At 42.9% G+C, this 22,728-nt stretch overlaps 1 protein-coding gene across 1 annotated transcript; it reads left to right on the forward strand.

Moving 5' to 3' along the window:
- Positions 1-1,345: 1,345 nt before the first annotated feature.
- Positions 1,346-20,139, forward strand: LOC128418396 (phospholipase A2 inhibitor NAI-like). The gene is made up of 5 exons (XM_053398030.1): positions 1,346-1,555; positions 6,745-6,870; positions 14,545-14,688; positions 15,780-15,917; positions 17,449-20,139. The coding sequence occupies exons 1-5, from the start codon at positions 1,504-1,506 to the stop codon at positions 17,655-17,657; spliced, it is 669 nt and encodes a 222-aa protein (XP_053254005.1). The 5' UTR covers positions 1,346-1,503; the 3' UTR covers positions 17,658-20,139.
- The last annotated feature ends 2,589 nt before the right edge of the window (positions 20,140-22,728 follow it).

Consider the following 22,728-nt stretch of genomic DNA (forward strand, 5'->3'; position numbering starts at 1 on the left):
TTCTGCAAGTAGTTTGCAAGTTGGAGAAAGGGGTGTCAGAGCAACGTGAGCAGGCACCTTGAACCCAACATTACAGCCTGGGACTCATTTTGGACTCACAGTTGTCCATGGAGGTGCAGGTGAATTCTGTGTCCAGGGCAGCTGTCTCCCAGCTCCATCTGGTACACAGGCTGAGACCCTACCTGCCCACGCATTGTCTCACCAGAGTGGTGCATGCTGTAGTTCTCTCCCGCTTGGACTACTGCAATGCGCTCTATGTGGGGCTACCTTTGAAGGTGACCCGGAAACTGCAATTAATCCACAATGCGGGAGCTAGACTGGTGACTGGGAGTGGCCACTGAGACCATATAACACCAGTCCTGAAAGACCTACATTGGCTCCCAGTTCGTTTCCAAGTACAATTCAAAGTGTTGGTGCTGGCCTTTAAAGCCCTAAATGGCCTCGGCCCAGTATACCTGAAGGAATGTCTCCACCCCCATCATTCAGCCCAGACACTGAGGTCCAGCTCTGAGGGCCTTCTGGTTGGTTGGTTGGTTGGTTGGTTGGTTGGTTGGTTATTTATTTATTTACTTACTTACTTACTTTCTCCCTCTCTTGTAATTTGAGTATAACTTGAATTTGAGGACATGCAATAAACGGAATGGTGGAAGATTCAGCTCAAATACAATGGTACCTTGTTTCCCAAACTTAATCTGTTCCGGAAATCTGTTCCAAAACCAAAGCATTCTAAAACCAAGGCATGCTTTCCCATAGAAAGTAATGCAAAATGGATTAATCAGTTCCAGACTTTTAAAAACAACCCCTAACACAGCAATTTAACATGAATTTTCCTATCTAAGAAGACTATTGATCCATAAAATGAAAGCAATAATCAATGTACTGTACTATAAAATAAATAAGACAGTATTGTAGATGATAAAAATTAAAATTAATATTTTTTCTTACCTGCACTGATGATAGTCATTATTTGGATGAGGGACTTTTATCCATTTCTGCAGTCACACAATCAATCAATCAATCAATCAATCTGTAGCTGAACAGGGTTCCACACAGTCACAAAAACAAGTGACAAAAATGAAGTCACAAGTCACAGTCCCATAAAAGTTGGCTGTGCCTAGAATAGTAACTGTTGCTGTTGCATATTTCCTAGTGGTGAGCAGAGCTTTCTTGGCTGTTTTCAGCCCTTCATGCTTTTAACATTGTTTTCTATAGTTGATGACTATCAAACCAAACTGAGAGGGATGCATGGTTATACATGAGACCTCCCATCTGCAAAGTTGATCTACTACCCACTTGGCCTGTATCCCATTGGGGAGGTGCTTTGGTGTCTCCTCCTTGTTTTCCGGGAAGCTTGACTGATCTCTTCTACAGAACAGTTCCCCACCTCCCAACTACACATCCACAGATTACGCAGTTGCATCAAGGAGGCAGAAGTGTGGGTTGGATTGGTTTTGTGTGTGTGTGTGTTCAAGGCTTGTGAACAGCTCTCAGTTGAAATCTAGAATGAAGCAGACTCCTCTTTTCATCAGCCTCCTTGCTGCCTTCATAGCCCTGGGTGAGTATGGAAACTTTTTTGGGGGTGGGGTAGGGGGGGAGGCTTTGCAGCACCAGAAAAAAATGCTGCATGTTTCATCTCACAGATAGTCAGTCCTCTGTGCAAAACAATCATCATTACTCCCTAGGTTGGAACAAAGAGGGTGCAGAACTTTTGCAGGAGTCCAGTCATTAGCATCTGCAACAATACATTGAAATGGGAAACAATGGGTGCTAAGGGAATAATAATAATAATAATAATAATAATAATAATAATAATAATAATTTATTTATACCCTGCCCATCTGGCTGGGTTTCCCCAGCTGCCTCTGGGCAGCTTCCAACAAAAGATTAAAAATATAGTAAAGAATCAAACATTAAAAACTTCCCTAAACAGAGCTGCCTTCAGATGTCTTCTAAAAGTCAGATTGTTGTTTATTTCCTTGGCATTGGATGGGAGGGCGCTCCCCAAGTGCCTCCGTCTTCGGTGATATAATATGCATGCTCATTTCCTAGAGTAAAGGCTTGGCTGGGGGAGAAAAGAGCCAAGCCTGGAACTAAAGAGACAAGCGAAGACAAGCATCCTGTTGTGACAACCTGCCACAGCTTTGCTGATTCGGTGAGATACAATTTCCTGATAAGGCATAAAAATAAAAAAGAGAGAGAGGGAGGCATTAGGAGAGCACATACTTTCCATGTGTTGTAACATCTGAGCATTCCAAGGGTTGGGAGTCTGTGCTTTTTTATCACCCGTCTGGCAGTCAGAGAGATGGAAGAGGTGAGAGTTTAATGCCTCTCAAACATACCCTGTGGTAATGTAGTTTTTCCAAGGGCTGTTGACACTACAGTCAACCAGGAGGAAACAAAATTCCAAAGAGATTGGAGTAAATTTATGGATTATATAAATAATAACTGTAGAGATTTGAAAACTCTAGCAGGAATGAAATAAATCTTACGACGGGGACTGGATATAATAAGAAACTGCGGAAAGGAGACTGAAGTAAGAAAGCCTGTTGAAGGGAGGGAGGGAAGTCAATGCACGGCAGAGTGTTGGGAATGAATGTGTACAGAAGATTGTTGAATAATACTGTACTTTGTGTGAAGTGAAAAACCAATCAAAAGCATTAATTTTTTTTAAAAAAGACAATGTGCAGTAGCATATAGCTCTGAGAGTTACATGTCAAAGTGGGTGTGTCCAAAGTTAAGGAATGGGTGTGGCCTATTTGGTTTATTTTTAAAATGACAACGTGAGGTTCGGGTGGGGTCAGGAAAAAACCTCTTTGAATCACAATGAATCTGTGAGAGATTTTTTTTTTTTTTAAAAAAAAAATGAACAAATTTGAGGGGGCCTTGCAGGGGCACAAAACATTTGGCATCTCAGCGGGGGTACCTATTAGAATCATATTTGTTTCTCATAATTTGGGGGGGGGGTTCTTGGAGGGCCACATAATCTTTTGGCAGCACGTGAGACTTATGGAAGCAGTCTGATATAAAAATTAAGAATGGAAATTTTTTGAGACCCTCAAGCCCCCCCCCCAAATAAACAGCTTTGGAATCATGATCATGGACTCATAGAAAGAGAGGGATAGCAGCTGTCATTTTTTTAATAAGAAAATGAAATTTCTTTTTTTAAAAAATGACATTTGGGGTTGGGGGACCCCCCCCCCAAAAGCACTTGAGGGGCTGGATGCAATTCACAGCTTGTGAGGTAGCCACCCCCCAATTTAGTGGGACAGTTGCATAAGGAATAGGCATCAGACATGGTGCTGGTTTTATTTTTAAAAAACACAATTGGTTTTCCAATAAAGCCTCTAAGTAGTTTGCAGAAAAATGGAATAAATAAAATCATTGCCGGGCCTTTAAGTCCTGGACCTTGACTGAATTTTTCTGTTCCGTATTGCTGCTCTTTGGCTGGAGCCCTGGCTGACTATTCTCAAATACCTACTCTTAGCTGCAACCAGCAAGGAGTAATAATAACAACAATAATAATTTATTAATTATACACCACCCATCTGGCTGGGTTTCCCCAGCCACTCTGGGCAGCTCCCAACCAAATATTAAAAACACAATACAGCATTAAACATTAAAAACTTCACTAAACAGGGCTGCCTTCAGATGTCTTTTAAAAGTCAGATAGTTGTTTATTTCCTTGACATCTGATAGGAGGGCGTTCCACAGGGTGGGCGCAACTACTGAGAAGGCCCTCTGCCTGGTTCCCTGTAGCTTCACTTCTCGCTGTGAAGGAACCACCAGAAGGCCCTCAGACCTGGACCTCAGTTTCCTGGCTGAACGATGGAGGTGGAGACGCTCCTTCAGGTATACTGGGCCAAGGCCATTTAGGGCTTTAAAGGTCAGGACCAACACTTTGTATTGTACTTGGAAATGTAATGGGAGCCAATGTAGGTCTTTCAGGACTGGTGTGATATGGTCTCGGCGGCCACTCACAGTTACCAGTCTAGCTCCCGCATTGTGGGTTAATTGCAGTTTCTGGGTCACCTTCAAAGGTAGCCCCACGTAGAGCGCATTGTCCAAGTGGGAGATAACCAGAGCATGCACCACTCTGGTGAGACAGTCCGCGGGCAGGTGGGTCTCAGCCTGCGTACCAGATGGAGCTGGGAGACAGCTGCCCTGGACACAGAATTCACCTGCGCCTCCATGGACAGCTGTGAGTCCAAAATGACTCCCAGGCTGCGTGCGTGGTCCTTCAGGGGCACAGTTACCCCATTTAAGACCAGAGAGTCCTCCACACCCGCCTGCCCCCTGTCCCCCAAGAACAGTACTTATGTCTTGTCAGGGTTCAACCTCAATCCGTCACTGGGAGAGGAGGGAAACAAAGTGATATGATTAAACTAAACATCTGGAATTTTATTTATTTATTTATTTATTTATTGTGTTTTTATATACAAGAATGTTATACAAATAAGTATACCAAGTTTTCTCATGTACTGTATATCACAAAAAACAGCATAATAAATGTGGAAAGAAATAGCTACAACCATATGTTTCATTATTAGTGGTCAATGTATAAGTTCTTAGTTTATGAATTGGTTAAAACAATTAGGGAGAAGGAGAAGGAGAAGAAACTATTCTCACTACAGCCAACCAAAGACAACTAACCACACCCTAAGCCACCCTGAATGTCTCTCATCACCAAGGAAATGATTTCTCATTTTGACTGTGGCACAGGAGCTGGAGAGCTGGAGTGGAAGCTGCTGTAATTACGTTATATCAGGACTCTGCATGCAAGTAATATGAAAAAGAGACTGTGCAGGCAATCAGTGTCTCCAGAGCTCCCAAACCAATGGAAATTGATGGGTTTCTGTTTGCTAACTGACCCCGGCACTTCACTGTCTCCCAGCTTAATAGCCTTCCTACCCTGGGGACCCCACTGGCTGAAGAGGATAATTGGGATGAGGAGAGAGAGGGGGATGGCGGGTTGAGATTTCATTGATACTCTGGCAGAAAAGTACCGTACTTTTCCATGTATAAGACTAGGTGTTTTTTTACTGAAAAAATTGTGTTTAAAATAGGGGGTTGTCTTATACATGGGTCTTCTTTCTTTGGCGGTCACTCGTAGCCAAGTAAGTTTGTCTTCCATAAACACAGTTTTAACAATGAGTCCATAAGTGACTGTGGAGGCCAATTCTGGATCCACACGTCCTTCCACAGTGGGGACATTGGTTTCTGGGCGGGAGTTGATCACGGTGTGGATTTGCCAGGCATTCCTTCCTCCTAGCATGTTTCTCCCTTGCGTCCTGAGTTTGAGTGTCTTCAAAGCCCATGACACCTTTGGTGAAGGCTGTTCTCCAACTGGAGTGCTCGCAGGCCAGTGTTTCCCAGTTGTCGGTGTTTATACTACATTTTTTTTAGATTTGCCTTGAAACAGTCTATAAACCTCTTTTGTTGACCACCAGCATTACACTTTCCATTTTTAAGTTCGGAATAGAATAGTTGCTTTGGAAGACGATAATCAGGCATCCGCACAACATGACCAGTCCTGCCTAAGGGGGACGTGGGATTGGTCAATGCCGCGAGCCGTAAATGGTCTGCAGTGTGTTATTGATGTCTGGGGCAAGGGGTGGTGTTGATTGGGTGTTGGTGTGGCAATTGGGTGGGCAATAGGCTGCTTCTCCCGGTGAGGGGTCAGACATTAGGAGGCTGTTACAACATGGGCGAGTCAGCCATTAGGTCAAGTGATTTCAGGCAAACCCCCCCTCCTGTAAAAAAAGCTCAACAACAGCTCTGGGCAATCTTCCCCCATTTTTTAATTTTTTTGTTGTTGTTGTTTAGTCGTTTAGTCATGTCCGACTCTTCGTGACCCCATGGACCAGAGCACGCCAAAATAGAGTATGGGGAAAGTATAAAGAGTTATTAGAACCTAAATGCCTTAGTGGTTCTCACCCTTAGAGGCGATAGCAGTAAAAAGGAAAAAATATGGAATCAAACTGGGACATATATAAGGATTTATTAGAAGAAAAAGTTAACAAATTGAAACTGAAAGATTATGAGGAAATAAAGCGCCACCTAACAGGGTGGATTCAGTACCACTAACTAAATGAGGTGTTCAAAGCAGATTTAAAAAAAAAGGTTTTGCAAGTGAAATTTCAACATTAGATAAAGAATTATTAAATAAAAGAAAGGTAATTTCTAAAATGTATGGAATTTTGTTGGAATGGGAGATGTTTTATGACTTTATCATGTTTCATGACTTTATTGTGTTTTATGACTTCCTTGATATTGTATGTGGGCTGGAACTGGTCTGTGACTGAAATAATAAAATTAATTCATTCACAATTTTAAAAATAAATAAATAGAACATTAAACTTTTTTTAAAAAAAACAAACATCCTTATAAAGGGCTGTCTTCCGATGTCTTCTAAAGGTTGTATGGTTACGGTATTTATCTCCTTTGCTTAGTGATTGCATAACTCCACACCCTCCAGCATTTATTTGATAAAAATAGGGATGCCCTAAGGAAAAGAGGGACATCAAATAAGAAACCGGGGTGGCTTCTGTAAATCCAGGACCGTCTCTGATGATTGGGACACTTGGAGGGTCTGTAATGACTTTAGCCAGAGGGAACCTGCCCAGGGTTTGAGTACACCTTGTTTTGGTGCATCTTGAGTTCTTAACTCTGGGTGAAGAAAAAAGCCAGAGAAGGAGAGGAAGGAGAATTAACAACATTGACTTTTCTTATTTTCTGTGCTTTCAGGAATGGCTCTAGAATGTGAGCAATGTACTGGGCCAACAAGCCACTGCTCAGGACCTATGATGCAATGCACCCAGGAGCAAGACACATGTGTTTCTCGGGTGTTGAGTCTCAGCATTTCTGGGTTAGGTAAGTGGAGATGACCTACAGCCACCAGCAGATTTGAACAAATGCGTAACATCCTCTTGCCTGGGTGGGGAGCAGGGCAGGGCCAAGACATTTGGGCATCTGAGGAAGACCCCCAAATGTCAACCCGCCCCCCATTCCCACTAGGGAAGAAGAGGAGAGGTCCCAACAAAGGAGGGATGGCAACTAAAGCTATTTGAATACATTGAGTTCACTAAAATGACAGAAACAATTAGGAATAGAACAAGCCAAAAGTTCACTAAGGAATGGGAGTGCTATAAAAATTCCCTAGAAAAACACTGTTCTCAAATAAAACCTTTATTAATTTTTGCAAAAGACAAAACAATTATAATAACCAACAAGCTAATACAGTACCAAGGAATGGAAAACATCTAAAGAAGGCAGTTAAAGAATGGGGGGGAAATGACCCGAATTGAGGTGGTGGACTGAAGTCAATTTAAAAGATTATAATTGTTAAGGTTTGATCATTAAATACAAGTATGGGGAATGGGTGGTGCGGAAGATAATTAGTGGCTATGTATTTTTTCCCTCTCTCTTTATTTTCTTTTACTATGTTACTTGGGTATAGTTTGAATTATAGATGGAAAATGAAAAATCACAGGCAGGGAAGCCTGTGAGCATGGGACTCAGCGGGCACCTTTAGCGCCCCCCCCAAATTGCAAAGGAACCCTTTTTTTGGGTTCCGAAGCAAAGCGGGGAGAGCGGCGTGGTGCTGTGAGTGACTGCTTCTTACGCGGAGCGAAGCCGCACAGCCGTTATCGGAGAACGCTGACTTTCTCCTGGACAATTTGGCAAGAAACAACTACCCGTGAGTAGGATTAAATTGGACTATAAAGGAAAGAAAATTAGCAAATTTGGCACCAAAACGGGGAAGCATAAACAGGAAGTCTGCTTCCCGTTCTTTATATATATAACAAAGCAAAAAGACTGTGAGCTAGAACTTTGAAAGTAACTTTTAAAAGGGCCAAAATCCGAACGTCAGACAGAAGATTTCCCCTCCGGATTGCAGGAAAGGAGGGGAAAAGATTTGAACTTTACTTTCCTGTAAAGAAAGTGGGGGAAGGAAGGTAAAATCCACTGCTTAGATCCTGGGAACGGACTGCCTTGAAAATGAATGCCGTATTGTGAAGGCACCTAATAAATTGCTTTTGACAGCTAACTCTGCAAAAAAAAAGATACAGTGTTTTTGGCTGACTTCTCCTGGTTTTAGAGTAACTTTAAAATAGTTGGAACTGATACAGTCGTCTTTTTTGATAAACTGGGGGACTTAAAAAGGTTATTTTTTAAAGTTACAAGTTTGACTGCAACTGTGTCCCCCTAGAGGAAGTTGGACATTGTTACAAAAATAACTGAGTCAGGGAATTTTCCATTCCATAACAAAGCCCAGCTGTGGGAACGACCTTGGACTTATCTGGAGTGGTATGGCAGACGGGAAAGAAAAGTTAAATTCGACTCAAGAGAAAATATTGAGGTCTGGCAGAATTCGTACGGAAATTGGGTCACAAAGAAGAGCATCAGCATCTGGGGCCTCTGGGGTATCTGGACCACCAGGGGCCGTACCAGTACAAGTGAAGTCAAAGGGAATGTCGTCTGAGGAGGTTTTAGCTTTGGCATTAGGGAAAATTAATGAATCATTGGAAAATTTAACTAGGCAAGTAGCTGAAACAAATATACAGGTGGCTGAAACAAATAAACAAGTAGCTGAAGCATCGGCAAAAATTGACCAGAATACCACGAGCATAAATAACTTGGGACAGCAGGTGAACACCAATACACAGGCTATTGAGAAATTGCTTCAAGAATCTACTCAGATTCGAAAGACTGCGGAGGAAGCAAAGGAGATAGCAACTGCCACTGAAGAGAGGATACCACCGATACACAGACGACTGGACGACCATGGTTTGATGCTTTCTATGGTGGAACTGAATGAGAAACAAACTAATTTGAGGATCAGAGCCATACCTGAACTTGAGAAGGACAATTTGGCTGAATTTCTTACTAAGGAATTTATAGACTTTTGGCAACTAGATTCGGGAAAGGAAGAATTCAAGATAGTAAGCGCATTCAGGCTTGGAAAAGGAGGAAAGAAAAATAAAGTGAGAGACTGTCTTATCACTTTTCGAACTGAAGAGGAGAGAGATAAAATCTTGAATTTGCACTACCAAAAGACATTGGAAATTTATCAGTCAAGTGTGGAGATTTTCAAGGACATTCCAAAACATCTTTTGGACCTCAGGTCTAACTACGGAGAGCTGGTCGCTTTGTTGAGAAGTATCAGAATTCTTTTTAGGTGGGAGTTCCCTCAAGGCTTGTCCTTTAAATACAAAGGAAGGAAGATAAAAATAAGATCATTGGACGACAAAGATAGATTTTTGAGAGACCGTGGAGAAGATTTACAGAAAGAAGCGGAAATAGGGAAAGAGCCAAGAGCACGGGAAAGTGGAATACTAGACATAGCAAACTTATCTTTTGGATTACCTGGTTCAGAGAAAGTGACGCCACCGACAGATCAAGAACAGATACTTGGTGCTGTTGGAGGTAAAAAATTTATCTTTAAAGATGACCAAGGAAGATATGTGGCAATTGAAATTCAAATTCAAGGAGAAAAATTCCTGATAGTAGGAATTTATGCACCAAACGAGGGGAAATCTGAATTCTTTAAAAAGTTACATGAGACTTTAATGAACTATATGGACTATAATTTGATCTTGATGGGAGACATGAATGGAGTAGTATCAACAAACATAGATAAGGCACAAAGACAGGTGATCACCAAGGATGGTAGACTACCGAAAACCTTTTTCGAGATGACAGACAATTTGGACTTAGTTGATATTTGGAGAATAAAGAATCCCCTGGCTAGAGAGGGAACTTTCTTTTCTGAAGCCAAAATGACATGGACTAGAATCGATCAAATATGGGTAACTAGTGGAATGGCTCCAAAGATAAAGAAGGCGGGAATCTGTCCAAGAACTTGCTCTGACCATAATCCTGTCAAGATGGAGATGAAACTGATTTCCACTGGTTCTTTTAGATGGAGGATGAATGACACCTTATTCAGAGATGAAAACGTGATTAAGAAGGCCCAAAAAACCTTGAGAGACTATTTTGAAATAAATATGAACACTGATGTTGAAAAAAGTGTTATCTGGGACGCAAGTAAAGCTGTTATGAGAGGGTTCTTGATACAACAGAATGCAATAAAGAAAAGAAGCCCAAATGAAAAGAAAGATAAAATATTGGAAAAAATAAAAGATAGTGAGAAGAAATTGAGAGCAAAACCAAAGTCGCAAGAGATTTTGAAAGAAATAAAGCTATACCAAGTACAATATATGAAAATGATGAACCAGGAAATAGAATGGAAAATTAAACAAATGAGACAAAAGACATTTGAATCAGCTAACAAATGTGGGAAATTGCTAGCGTGGCAAATGAAAAAAAAGACAAAAAATTAAATACTATTACAAATCTAGAAGTGGAAGGAAGGAACATACAGAACCCAGCCGAGATTAAAATATGTTTCCAGAGGTATTTTAAACAACTATACACCGCAGGGCCGCAGAAAGAAATTGACATAGATCAATTTTTGAAGATAAATGGATTACAAAAAAATTCCTCAAGAAAGTAAAATAATGTTGAACTGTAAAATATCTGAACAGGAAATAGAAGATGCCATTCAGAACATGCAATTGGGCAAATCTCCAGGACCAGATGGACTGACTTCAAGATATTACAGAACTTTAAAACAATGGTTAGTACAACCTTTAAAAGAAGTCTGTAATGAAATATTGGAAGGGAAAAAGGTACCAGAATCGTGGAAAGAAACATATATTACACTTATACCGAAAACAGAAACTGAAAAAACTCAGCTTAAGAACTACCGCCCCATATCACTACTTAATGTGGATTACAAAATTTTTGCAGATATTTTGGCTAAGAGATTTAAAAAAGTGTTGATGGAAGAGATTCATAAAGACCAAGCAGGCTTTCTTCCGAGCAGACATTTGTCTGATAATTTGAGGAATATAATTAACATTCTGGAAAAGTTAGAAGTGAATATTAATACTAAAGCAGTTCTAATATTTGTGGACGCGGAGAAAGCCTTTGACAATATTTCTTGGAGTTTTATGAAGAAAAATCTACAAGGGATGGGGGTGGGAGAAGGCTTTGGAAACGGTATAAGTACAATTTACTCTGAACAAAAGGCCAAGTTAATTGTTAATAATGAGGTGACGGAGGAATTTAAGATAGAGAAAGGGACACGACAAGGTTGCCCAATTTCCCCATTGCTTTTTATATCAGTCCTGGAGGTTTTGCTGAATATGATTAGAAGAGACCAGGTGAAAGGTATACAAGTCGGAGCTAAACAGTATAAATTGAGAGCATTTGCAGACGATTTAGTATTGACATTACAGGTGCCAGAATCTAGTACCAAAAGAGTTTTGGAACTGATTCAAGATTTTGGTCAGGTTGCTGGATTCAAACTGAACAAACTAAAGACAAAGGTTTTGGGGGAAAATTTAACAGAGAATGAAAGAGAGAGGTTTCAGAACGAGACAGGTTTAACAGTGGTTAAAAAAGTGAAATACTTGGGGATTAATATGACAGCCAAAAATGTGAATTTATTTAAAGATAATTATGAAAAATGTTGGTCGGAAGTGAAAAAAGATTTAGAAATTTGGTCAAACTTGAAGCTTTCACTGCTAGGCCGTATAGCTGCGATAAAGATGAATGTATTGCCAAGAATGTTATTTTTGTTTCAATCATTACAGATTTTGGACAAGATGGACTGTTTCAAGAAGTGGCAGAAAGATATTTCTAGATTTGTCTGGCAGGGCAAGAAGCCCAGAATAAAATTTAAAATACTAACTGACGCAAAGGAAAGAGGCGGATTTGCCCTGCCAGACCTTAAACTGTATTATGAATCAGCAGCTTTCTGCTGGTTGAAAGAATGGCTACTCCTTGAGAATACAGACATTTTGGATTTGGAAGGTTTTAACAATGTATTTGGTTGGCATGCATATTTGTGGTATGATAAGGTCAAAGCACATAAAGCATTTAAAAATCATATTGTCAGGAAAGCATTATTTAATGTCTGGATAAGATATAAAGATTTATTTGAAAACAAAACCCCAAGGTGGTTATCACCAATGGAAGCAAAGGCTTTGAAAAAACTCAATATGGAGGCCAAATGGCCGAAATATTGGGAAATTTTGGAACAAGTAGGAGACAAATTGAAATTGCAGAGTTATGAAAAACTAAAGAATAAAGTGTGAGATTGGCTTCATTATTATCAAATAATGGAGGCATATAATCAGGACAAAAAAATTGGATTCCAGGTGGAAAAATCAAAATTGGAAACAGAACTGTTAGAGCCCAAAACTAAGATTTTGTCAAGGATGTATAACTTGCTGTTGAAATGGAATACTCAGGATGAAATGGTGAAATCTGCTATGATTAAGTGGGCACAAGATGTTGGACATAATATTGTGTTCGCTGACTGGGAACAGTTATGGACCACAGGTATGAAGTTTACGGCATGCAATGCCTTAAGAGAGAATATTATGAAAATGATATACAGGTGGTACATGACCCCAGTCAAGCTGGCAAAAATTTATCACTTGCCCGATAACAAATGTTGGAAATGTAAAGAAACAGAAGGTACATTCTTTCACCTTTGGTGGACGTGCCCAAGGATTAAGGTTTTCTGGGAGATGATATATAATGAATCGAAAAAGGTATTTAAATATACCTTCTCGAAGAAACCAGAGGCCTTTCTTCTGGGCATTGTCGGCCAACAGGTGCTAAAGAAGGGCAGAACTTTTTTTATGTATGCCACAACAGCAGCAAGAATACTTATCGCAAAGTATTGGAAGACACAAGACCTACCCACCCTGGAAGAATGGCAGATGAAGGTGATGGACTATATGGAATTGGCAGAGATGACCAGCAGAATCCGAGACCAGGGAGAAGAGTCGGTGGAAGAAGATTGGAAGAAATTTAAAGACTATTTACAGAAATATTGCAAAATTAATGAATGTTAGAATGATGTTGGATTGAAAGTTATGTGGTTTTTAGTTATAATACTATAAGGAGTATGAAAAAATGGACTATTAATAAGTAAAAATCTAATGTTACATTATTTTAAGATTAAAGATTAGGATAAGTAAAGAGGGGAAGGATTTGCTGAACTGATAAATTAAACTGGAATACAAAAAGGGAGGTTAGAGGAGGTCCAGAAAATTAAGTAAATGAAAGAATGTAATGGAAAGATGGAACTGTTTTTTTTATTTGTATTTTTCCTTTTCTTTTTTCATTTTGTAAAACTTTAATAAATATTTTATAAAAAAAATGAATTATAGATGGAAAATGTTTATGGATTTATGCAAAACAAAACTTAATAAAAATAATTAAAAAGAAAGAAAGAAGAGAAGAGGGAAGATCTACGTCAGGAACAAGGGGTTGAAGCAAGATTGACACCTGCTTCCCCGGGGGACCCTGTTGCGTGAGGCAGTCTCCTCCCCTTGCCTCTTGGTGGGGAGGCTGGTTCAGCTGGGTTCCTTGCTGTGGTTTAATTCCCTGGAGATTCCAAATGTAACCAGTTACCCTACCTTCTGTCTGCAGAGAAGCTTTTGTTGAGCACTATGCAAGGAAACAAAGGGCATTTCCTTGACTTGGATTGAGAAAAGTGCTAAAATGATGAGAATGATGCCTGCTACGTATCTAGCACATATCTAGTAAAAGGTAAAGGTAAAGGATCCCTGACAGTTAAGTCCATTCGCGAACGACTCTGGGGTTGTGGCACTCATCTCGCTTTACTGGCCGAGGGAGCTGACGTTTGTCCGCAGACAGTTTTTCCGGGTCATGTGGCCAGCATGACTAAGCGAACCAGAGCAGCGCACGGAAACACCATTTATCTTCCCGCCGGAGTGGTACCTATTTATCTACTTTGACATGCTTTCGAACTGCTAGGTTGGCAGGAGCTGGGACCGGGCAATGGGAGCTCACCCCGTCACGGGGATTCGAACCGCCAACCTTCCGATTGGCAAGCCCTAGGCTCAGTGGTTTAGACCACAGCCCCACCCATGTCCTGTCACATATCTAGTACCCAGCTCTAAATGGCTTGGGATCCAAGTACCATACTTAAAGGAGTGGCTTCCTGCTATCAACTGCAATGCCACTGCTGGTGGCTTTGCTGGTGGGAGTTGCTGCCCAGTTGGCACTGACCCACAACCAGGCCTTCTTAGTGGTTCTGGAGCGTTCTCCCAGGTGAGGTGGCATCTGTTTCCCACATTATTAACACCCAGGAGGAAGTTAAAACTAGGCATTTATTTAATGGCTGAAAGATGCCCCGTTGATATTATCAGCTCAGGGCATGTGACTGTTCTTGAATGGTTTCCATTTGTTTTATTTGCTGATTGTATTTCTTTGTGGTTTTCTTGCTTCCGAACCTGGATTCTTTTCAGGGTAGAGGTGGGCTAGGGATTTAATGAAACATGAAATCGAGAAACTGGCGCACGATGGGCCCGTGGCCTGCCTTGAGACCATATGCTATGATTGCTAAAGATGCTGTGGTGTGTGGCCGGTGGCTGCCCACACTGAGACTAAAGCTATCGCTTGTGTTTCACGAGATTTGCCTTCTTTTGATCCCTCCAGACCAAAATGTTTTTGAGAAGGGTTGCGGCTCATCAAAATTGTGCGGCAAAGGGCCCCAAATCATCAACAGTGGCCCATTTGGAACAACAGTAATCGAGACTCATTGCTGTGTGGGAGCTGCCTGCAAAACAACATGGCCCCCTAGTAAGTCCCCGCTTGTCTCTTTATCCTTTCCTCACTCCTTTCATCAGTCGCTTGCTGACAACCTGGTCACTGAGATTCATCCTGATTTAGACTAAAGGTTGCAGGAAAATGAGAAGACATCCACCTGCGGAATAGTGACAGCTTAGAAGTGGCCTTTCTTTTTCCTTAAAAAAGAAATGCTGTTGCTTCCCACACCCCTAGGGAAACCTCGGCATTGATTTGATGTTTTACTGTGGCCTCTGCTTCTTCCAGACTGCTTCGCCAAAAACAATGCCCTAGGTGCATCAGAACAAATGTTCAACTAAGATGGGATAGAATCAACCCCCCATGTAAGTTTTGTGCAAGCATATCAGGAGGAATGCTCAATGAACAGGTCATGTGGATGATGCTAAAACATCAGGAACAGATTCTCAATACAAGACTGAAAATTTTGGGCAAAGAAGATTCTCACTGCAAAGAAGGAGAACCTGCAGCTCTCTAGATTAGGGTTTCCCAAACTTGGGTCTCTAGCTGTTTTTGAACTACAACTCCCATCATCCCTAGCTAGCAGAACCAGTGGTCAGGGATGATGGGAATTGTAATCAAAAAACAACTAGAGACCCAAGTTTGGGAAACCCTGCTCTCGATGATGGCAAACTGCAACTCCCAACATCCCTGGCAACTGGCTAGCTGAGACTGATGGGATTTGAAGTCCAACAATAGTGGAAAGGCTATAGGTTCTCTGTCCCTGGCTCCATGGAAATCTGGCCTAGAATTGGAAGCATGTGAGGAAATGGGAGAGTGCAGATCTTCAGTGGTAGGGCCAATTCAAATACCTGACGGTTTAAGGACAGAGGGCAGGAGGAACCTCTCCCAAAGATGGGGAGGAGACCAAAATTTGGAAGGGGCTGTCATTTCAGGTGAGATGGTGCCCCCATGTATGAAGCCAAAGATGGCAAGAAACATGGTACTGGCTTGTCAAACGTGTGTCCTAGACATATGAGGCACTTAGCAGAATGGGAGGCTCTTAATTTTTGTGATCTTCTTCCTAATCCCCTTGTCAGCGCTGTTCTTCTTACATCCCAAATCTGATTTTCTCACCTTTCTTCCAGCTCCAAGGAGAAACACCACATTGAATGGAAGGCAATGCTCCACTTGCCCACCTGATGGAACCGAGTGTAAGTTTCCACCCATCAAATGTGCTGGAGAGGAGACCAAATGCTTTGAGATATCTGGAGCTACAACCATAGGTAACTATAAATCACCTATTCATATAAGGGTTTGTTGGAGGAACTTGATTTCTGCGACTCTTGTTGCAGATTGGCCTGATCCACACCCATGGTGTTTTCTGAGGAAGGTAATTGAGAGGGCTGTGGGATGGCAACTGTAAACGTTTTTTGAAGGCACCAATCTTCTAGACCAATTCCAGTCTGATTTTGGAGCTGAATTAGTCTGGGTTGCCTTGAAGGGGTGACCATGATCGAGAGAGAGGCAAGGGGAGGGCAGCCTGACTTCTACTCCTCATCCTCTTTGTGGTTTTGATACCTTAGTATCGTCCTGGACCACACTGTGGGATGGGTATCGGAGGTACTGCTTTACATTCCCATTTCCAGCATCAGAGAGTAGCATTCATGCAGTTATGCTGTGGAGTTCTGCAGTCATTTGGAGAAGTCATTAGGAGATGTGGAGCATGCTGTTATTGATGCATGCCCCCCCAACTCTGTTTCTAAACAGTATCTGAATCAGGTGCAAGTGGGCATGAAATGGGCTGGTGCCTGGCACAGTGATGGGCTGGATTGGGGCCAAAAAACTGAGCTTAAATCCTGGGATAATGTGGGTTTTGTGGGTGAGTGCTTCGCTGGTCTGGGGAATTTGTCAGTTGCCTGTATGAGATTGCATGGTTCCTTCCAACCCTATGATTCTATGGTAACTATAGCCCTTCTTGGCCCTAGTGATCCCCAGATTGGATTAGGGTGGTGCGTACTACATAGGGCTCCCTTAAGGTTGGTCTAAAAGCTTCCAGTAAGGCAGAATCAACCAGCAAGACTTACTGAAGGGGGTTCCATATCAACAGTATGAAGCACCTGTCTTAAAAGAGCTGCACAAAATAGAAATGTTGAGAAAGAAAGTCTTGCCTTCATGAATGGCTCACGTTGTATACTCCTGCCCAGTCACTTCAGCCTTTGGCAAAGAAATTTGTGATAGTGCCCAATGCTCTGGAGGCTTCACTTCTGTCCACTAAGACAGGGGCCTTCAGTGTGGTGGCCCCTGCCTTTTGGAATGCACTCCCACCAAACATCTGGCAGGCACTACAGTATTGGCATTTAGAGACCTGCTTAAAATAATAACTTCACTCAGACCTGAGGGCGTGAGCCAGCCATGTTTGATGTATTAAGCTGCTCTACTGATCTGAAATGCATTTTGCCATTTTTAGTGATTGTTTAAATCTCCAGCTCTCCCAATAATTCCCTTCTCTTCCTTCTCCTTCCCCTCTCCTCTCCCCCTCTCATGCAGCTGCTTACACAGAGAGAGGAGGGAGGGAGGGAGAGGGAGGGAGGGAGGGTGGGAGGATGGGAGGGAGGGAGAAAAAGCACATATCCTCCTTCATGCAAGGAAGAGAACAAATGAAAGCCGCTAAATGTCCCCCTGTTCCACTCTTGGAATTTGTTTCCTGCCCAGCTTGCTCAGCCACTGACTCCCCCACGAAATAGAAAAGTGAAATCAGTGGATGAAGTATCTCTCCTGATAAATGACTGTCGTTTCCTTCAATTCTCTTTGCAGCAGGACAAACCGCAAGCACCGTCCTCAAGGGCTGTGCAAATGAACTGGCCTGTCAAGCAATGGAAACAGGCACCAAAACATTTGGGAATGTGATACAAGAAGTCAAGTCAGCTAAATGCACAGATGGGGCGGCCAGTACCATCCCAGGATCCCTCGGACTCCTCTTCCCAGCCCTTAGCGGGCTGCTGCTGGTCAAGTTCCTTGCTTGATTCCCCAGTTGATGCTAAGATTGGAGAATCCGCTTTGAGCTACTCCTCTTTGCTGCTTGCTTGTGGCTATTATTGAGGCCACCTACAGATGCTGAAGAGCAAGGGCCAAAGGCCACTCTCCAGTCTTGTCTGTCTGGTCCTTGAGAGTCTTCCTTTGACACCTTCCTGCCCCTTTCACCCACCTTGAGCGCTTTTGGCTGCTTGGAATGTGTCTTTGTGCTCCGATGATGCTTCTAGCTTGCCTGGTTGGAAGACAGAGATGGATGGCTGAGTGTGTGTGCACAAAATAGTCTCCTATGTAAAGGAGAGCTTTACATTCGCTAGTCCCCAACGGTTGCCTCTGGCTCCGCCTACCAAAGGCATGTGGCCCCCAGTAGTCTGCGCAGAATGGAATGTGGCCCTTGGACTTAAAAGGCTTTCTCATCCCTGCCCATAGTCTAGAAGCTCATGTTTACATCTATTGGCCTCCAACAGGAGCAAAGGCTGATGTTGACCAAGGGAGTTCTTGGCTGGTGTCTTTACCAGCAGATGCCAATGTTGGGTGGCAGGCAAAGGAGGCTGGCTGTGTCTGTACAATGCACAACTGGGTCTGGATAGTGGCCAGCAGTCACCAGCGATGCCCTCCTGGCCAGTGGTATTTCCATCCTGATTCAGCACTGGGTCACATAGTCAGCATGCACCTTTTCACTGAGCTAGGGCTTTTCTCCAGGAATTGGTGAATCTGCCCATTTCTCCCAATGTCTCCCATTCCCCCACCGCATAATAGTTCATAATAGTTCAGTTCTCCACATTTCTGCATTATATTTTTTTAAAAAAATATGGAATAAAGGTCACAAAAATCATCACCATTTTAGTGTCCACTTCTCCTAGCATACATTTTTTGTATGTTAAGCATTCGCAACGTTTGCAAGCGATTTCCTGTAATATGCATTTTTGCACACTATATTTAATGAGTTTTAATGCACATTAACATATGTGATTATGTGCACATTGGTTGCTTGCAGAACAGTGCTACAGAAGTAGAGATTCTGAAGGATACCTGCTTTTTGGTTCATGCCCAACCCAATCCTGGAAAGAAATACACTAGCGCCAAAAAACATCATTTAGAAATGTTTAATCTGAAGAAAACTGCCCTCAGTGCCCTGGGCCGCTTTGCAACAGTAGGGTAAGCTCAACTCCACCACCAAAATTGTACAAAAGTTATGGGAAAGAGGCAAAAAAGGAGAGCAAGTAGTAAATTGGTATCCTTTGATAGACAGCTTGCAGCACCCTACGCAGCTGACACTGATAAGAGCGCTTTGCTTTATTTTCTTCCTCTAGTGATGAAGTTGTCTCCTCTCATAATTCAGTCCTGGTTCCACTTTTGTAGTAGATGTTGGACTCTTGTGCAGCATTTTATACACACACACATACATCTCACCCAACTTTTTTTGGGGGTATTTTTTTTAAAGCTTCTGTAAAACCGCCAGGAGAAAATTGTTATTGGGAGGTATATAGATGACAGCAGGTAAATAAGCAAATAATCTCCCGGTAGTATGGGAAACATCGCCTTCGTATGCATCAAACCCAGGGATGAAGCTCTGGGTTTTCAAATTGTGCTGCAACGTGTGTCCGTGTGTGTGTCCATGCAGGGGTGGCGACTTGGGCCCCAGATCATGCTTGCCCAATGGCACCCGTGACGTAATGTGACGTCAGGATGTCACGTTACATTGGCACGCTGCAGCGGCGCTTCCAAGGGCTCATGGGGCCTCGGAGGTCATGTCCGATGCCTTGAGAGACATCTGACGTGAAGTCACCTCAGAGGCCTGGCAGGGCCTTGGACATCACTACCGAGGCCTTGTGGGGCATCGAATGCTTTGCAAGGCCTTGGACATTGCCTTGGAGGTCACATCAGGCTTGTGACATAACTTCTGGTAGAAACTGGGAGCCCCACATTGTGGGTGCCGAGTCCCCACAAAAAAAATGTGAGTACCCAGGCCCCCAAGAGTTGTCGCCAGTGTGTCAGTGTGTACAAGAGAGAGAGAGAGAGCGCAAGGGAGGCAGAACTAGCTTATACGTCACAGGAAATTGCCTTGGAGAACTACTACAAGCAGAGTTCTCTCCCCTGTGATAAACTATAATTGAACTGCTGTGCTGACAATGCCAACAGTTTCTGCCTCTGATCCCACCTTCCAGCTTTTGCTGGTACTGTAGTAAAACCGCTCCTTGAGTTGTTGTCTTTTTTAATATCAAGAAGTATCTTAGTTGATGAAGGAACAAATCTAATACTGTGTGGCTTTTTACCATGTATCTTTACTGTGCTATATGAGGCATTCATCCATATTCCCACCACCACCACATATGTATTGAACCTGCGGATTCCATCAAATGCACATGCAGAGATCTTTTAAATATGTGTGTGTGTGTGTGTGTGTGTGTGTAATTGAAAGAAATAATATACTTGGAAGTTGGGGTATTAAATAAAACGACACAAATAAACCAAGCTATTGCTGTGCTGTTATCAGTTTTTATCTACATGTATTTTCCATAGGTTTGCCCTCAGGTGAACTCATCGAAAGGATTTCTAAACATATATAAAAATCCAAAGGTGAATGGGGTAAATTCTGGTTTCCTTAGTTTGTGAGAGGCAGCTGACAAAGATTTCACTCCTTTATTGTTTGCTTGTTCTCTTGATTGAGTCCCTGTCAAGTGTGGGGAGCATTCAGCTCTGCAAATGTTGCTGAATTCAAACTCGCCATCACCGCCAGCAAACATAGCCAATGTCACTGTCTGGGTTACAGGCAGTCGGAGTCCCGGCTTGGTACGTTGGGACCGGGGTAGAGGTCAGGAAGCAGGAATCAGCAGTCCAGGGTCAGCAGTCCAGGGGTCAGGAAGCCAAGGGTCCAAGAGTCAGGATACCAGGAGTCAGGAAGCCGAAGCACAGCTAGGTGGGTAGCATGTTGCTGTGGCAAAGAGCTGGTCTTATATACCCCTCCCAGCTCTTGCCACCAGGTGCTATGAGTCTTCTGTCAAGCCTCACCTGTGCGGCCGTGCCTTGCCCTTCCAGGCCAAACTCAGGAAGGCCCCAGTCCTGCAAGGCCCTACCAGTCACAGGGCCTGGCTCCTGCATGCACTCCTGAAAGCCAATCAGCAGGGATAGTTGAGGTTTAGAAACATCTGGAGGAGCAAAGGTTCCCAACAACTGCTGTTAAGGAATGAGCTGCTATTTACAGTTGTGAAAGTCACACAAGAAGAATTCAACATTAATTTATATGCCAGTCATGTAGCTTTGCGCACATTCGATCCTGACAATCCACTTGCAAAACTGTTGGTGGCTATTGAAGATTCCAACAGAATCTTGAAGATAAATTTCATGTTGGGCAAGTCCCGAAATCAGAATGTTTTGGATGGCTGCAGTTAATGAAATAGAAATGATCGCTGAACTTTTCACTTATTTTATTTGGTTTTGTAATATAGGTTTTAGCTTTATCAGAAGACAGAGAATTGATCATTCATTTACAGGCAAAGCAACTCATTCACAGACAGACTCTGCCAGCCTTTCTGGGATTATTTGGCATCTAGTAATGGGGGGGGGGGAACGGCCCACTCTCATCCTTCTAGCGAGCACCATCATTTAGTTTTCGCTATGGGAACTTGGTCCACACTTTAAGGTGCTAGCAATGGGAGTTTGCTGATCAGCTAAGGCCATTATCTTGCAACGAGATTAGCCTGACTATGCAAGTTTCCACTTGAAGATTCTAACCTTGCAGATACTGAATCACAGGCCTGGAAGGGACCCACTGATATCACCCAGGCCAAACCTATGACACATCGTTGTCCTCAACCACAAAGTAGAATCAAACCATCAGCCCAGGCTGGGGAGTCCATTGCATCATCTCCTGAAGAGAGCATCAACTGCATGAGAGCACTTTGAGGAACCCCCTCCTCCATCTTCCCACAGCTTCAAAACATATTCCAGCAGTCAAAGGCTTAACTCTGCTCCTCCTGTCTCAATGATTATTCTACCAGCTCCTCTCCTAAACACAAATATAGGGTAGGTTGGTGGGTTTGTAGAAGGTCCATGCACACAGCTGTGATACTTCAGCCCAGTTTCAGTGTTGAGGACTCATAAATGTGAAGGATGTGAGGGGTCTATTCAGGTGTTCTGACTTCCAGCCAAACTCACCCAGACCCCCGTCAAGAAGAGCAGGGAGTCTTCCACAGTGGAGGCCTCAGCTGCCGCTAAGGGGAAGAAAAGCTACCTCCTCAGTTCTCCTACTGCATACCCTCCAACATTTCTCCGATGAAAATAGGGATGTCCTGTTGAGGTGGTAGTTGAGGTCCACCAGCCCAAAGTAGGGCCTGTTTGAGTGGTTGGGTAGAGGGATACCAAAGAAGGACGTCAAAAAATGCTGGGGTGATCGGTTCTAGTGCTTTATTAAAGAAAGGTGCAGACTAAGAACATTGTGCAGAGCTGTGGGACGGACACTACAACAGTGACAGGTCTTCATGACTTGTCCATGCCCAAACAAACTTTCATATATTCATATACCTGAAGGAGCATCACCACCCCCATCGTTCAGACCGGACACTGAGGTCCACCTCCCAGGGCCTTTTGGCGGTTCCCTCACCGTAAGAAGTGAGGTTACAGGGAACCAGGCAGAGAGCCTTCTCAGTAGTGGCGCACACCCTGTGGAACGCCCTCCCATCAGATGTCAAAGGAATAAACAACTATTCAACTTTTAGAAGACACCTGAAGGCAGTCCTGTTTAGGGAAGTTTTCCATGTTTGATGTTTTACCGTGTTTTTAATATTCTGCTGGGAGCCACCCAGAATGGCTGGGGAAACCCAGCCAAATGGGTGGGGTAACAACAACAACAACAACAATTTATACACAAAGCGGCATAAGCCAATTTGACCGGGTTTCCCCATTACTTCACTTGACCAAATGAGGACATAGGTGGCAAATACAGTGGTACCTCGGGTTACATATGCTTCAGGTTACATACGCTTCAGGTTACAGACTCTGCTAACCCAGAAATAGTACCTCAGGTTAAGAACTTTGCTTCAGGATGAGAACAGAAATCGCGTG

This window comes from Podarcis raffonei, chromosome 8, assembly GCF_027172205.1.
Source record: "Podarcis raffonei isolate rPodRaf1 chromosome 8, rPodRaf1.pri, whole genome shotgun sequence".
NCBI lineage: Eukaryota > Metazoa > Chordata > Lepidosauria > Squamata > Lacertidae > Podarcis > Podarcis raffonei.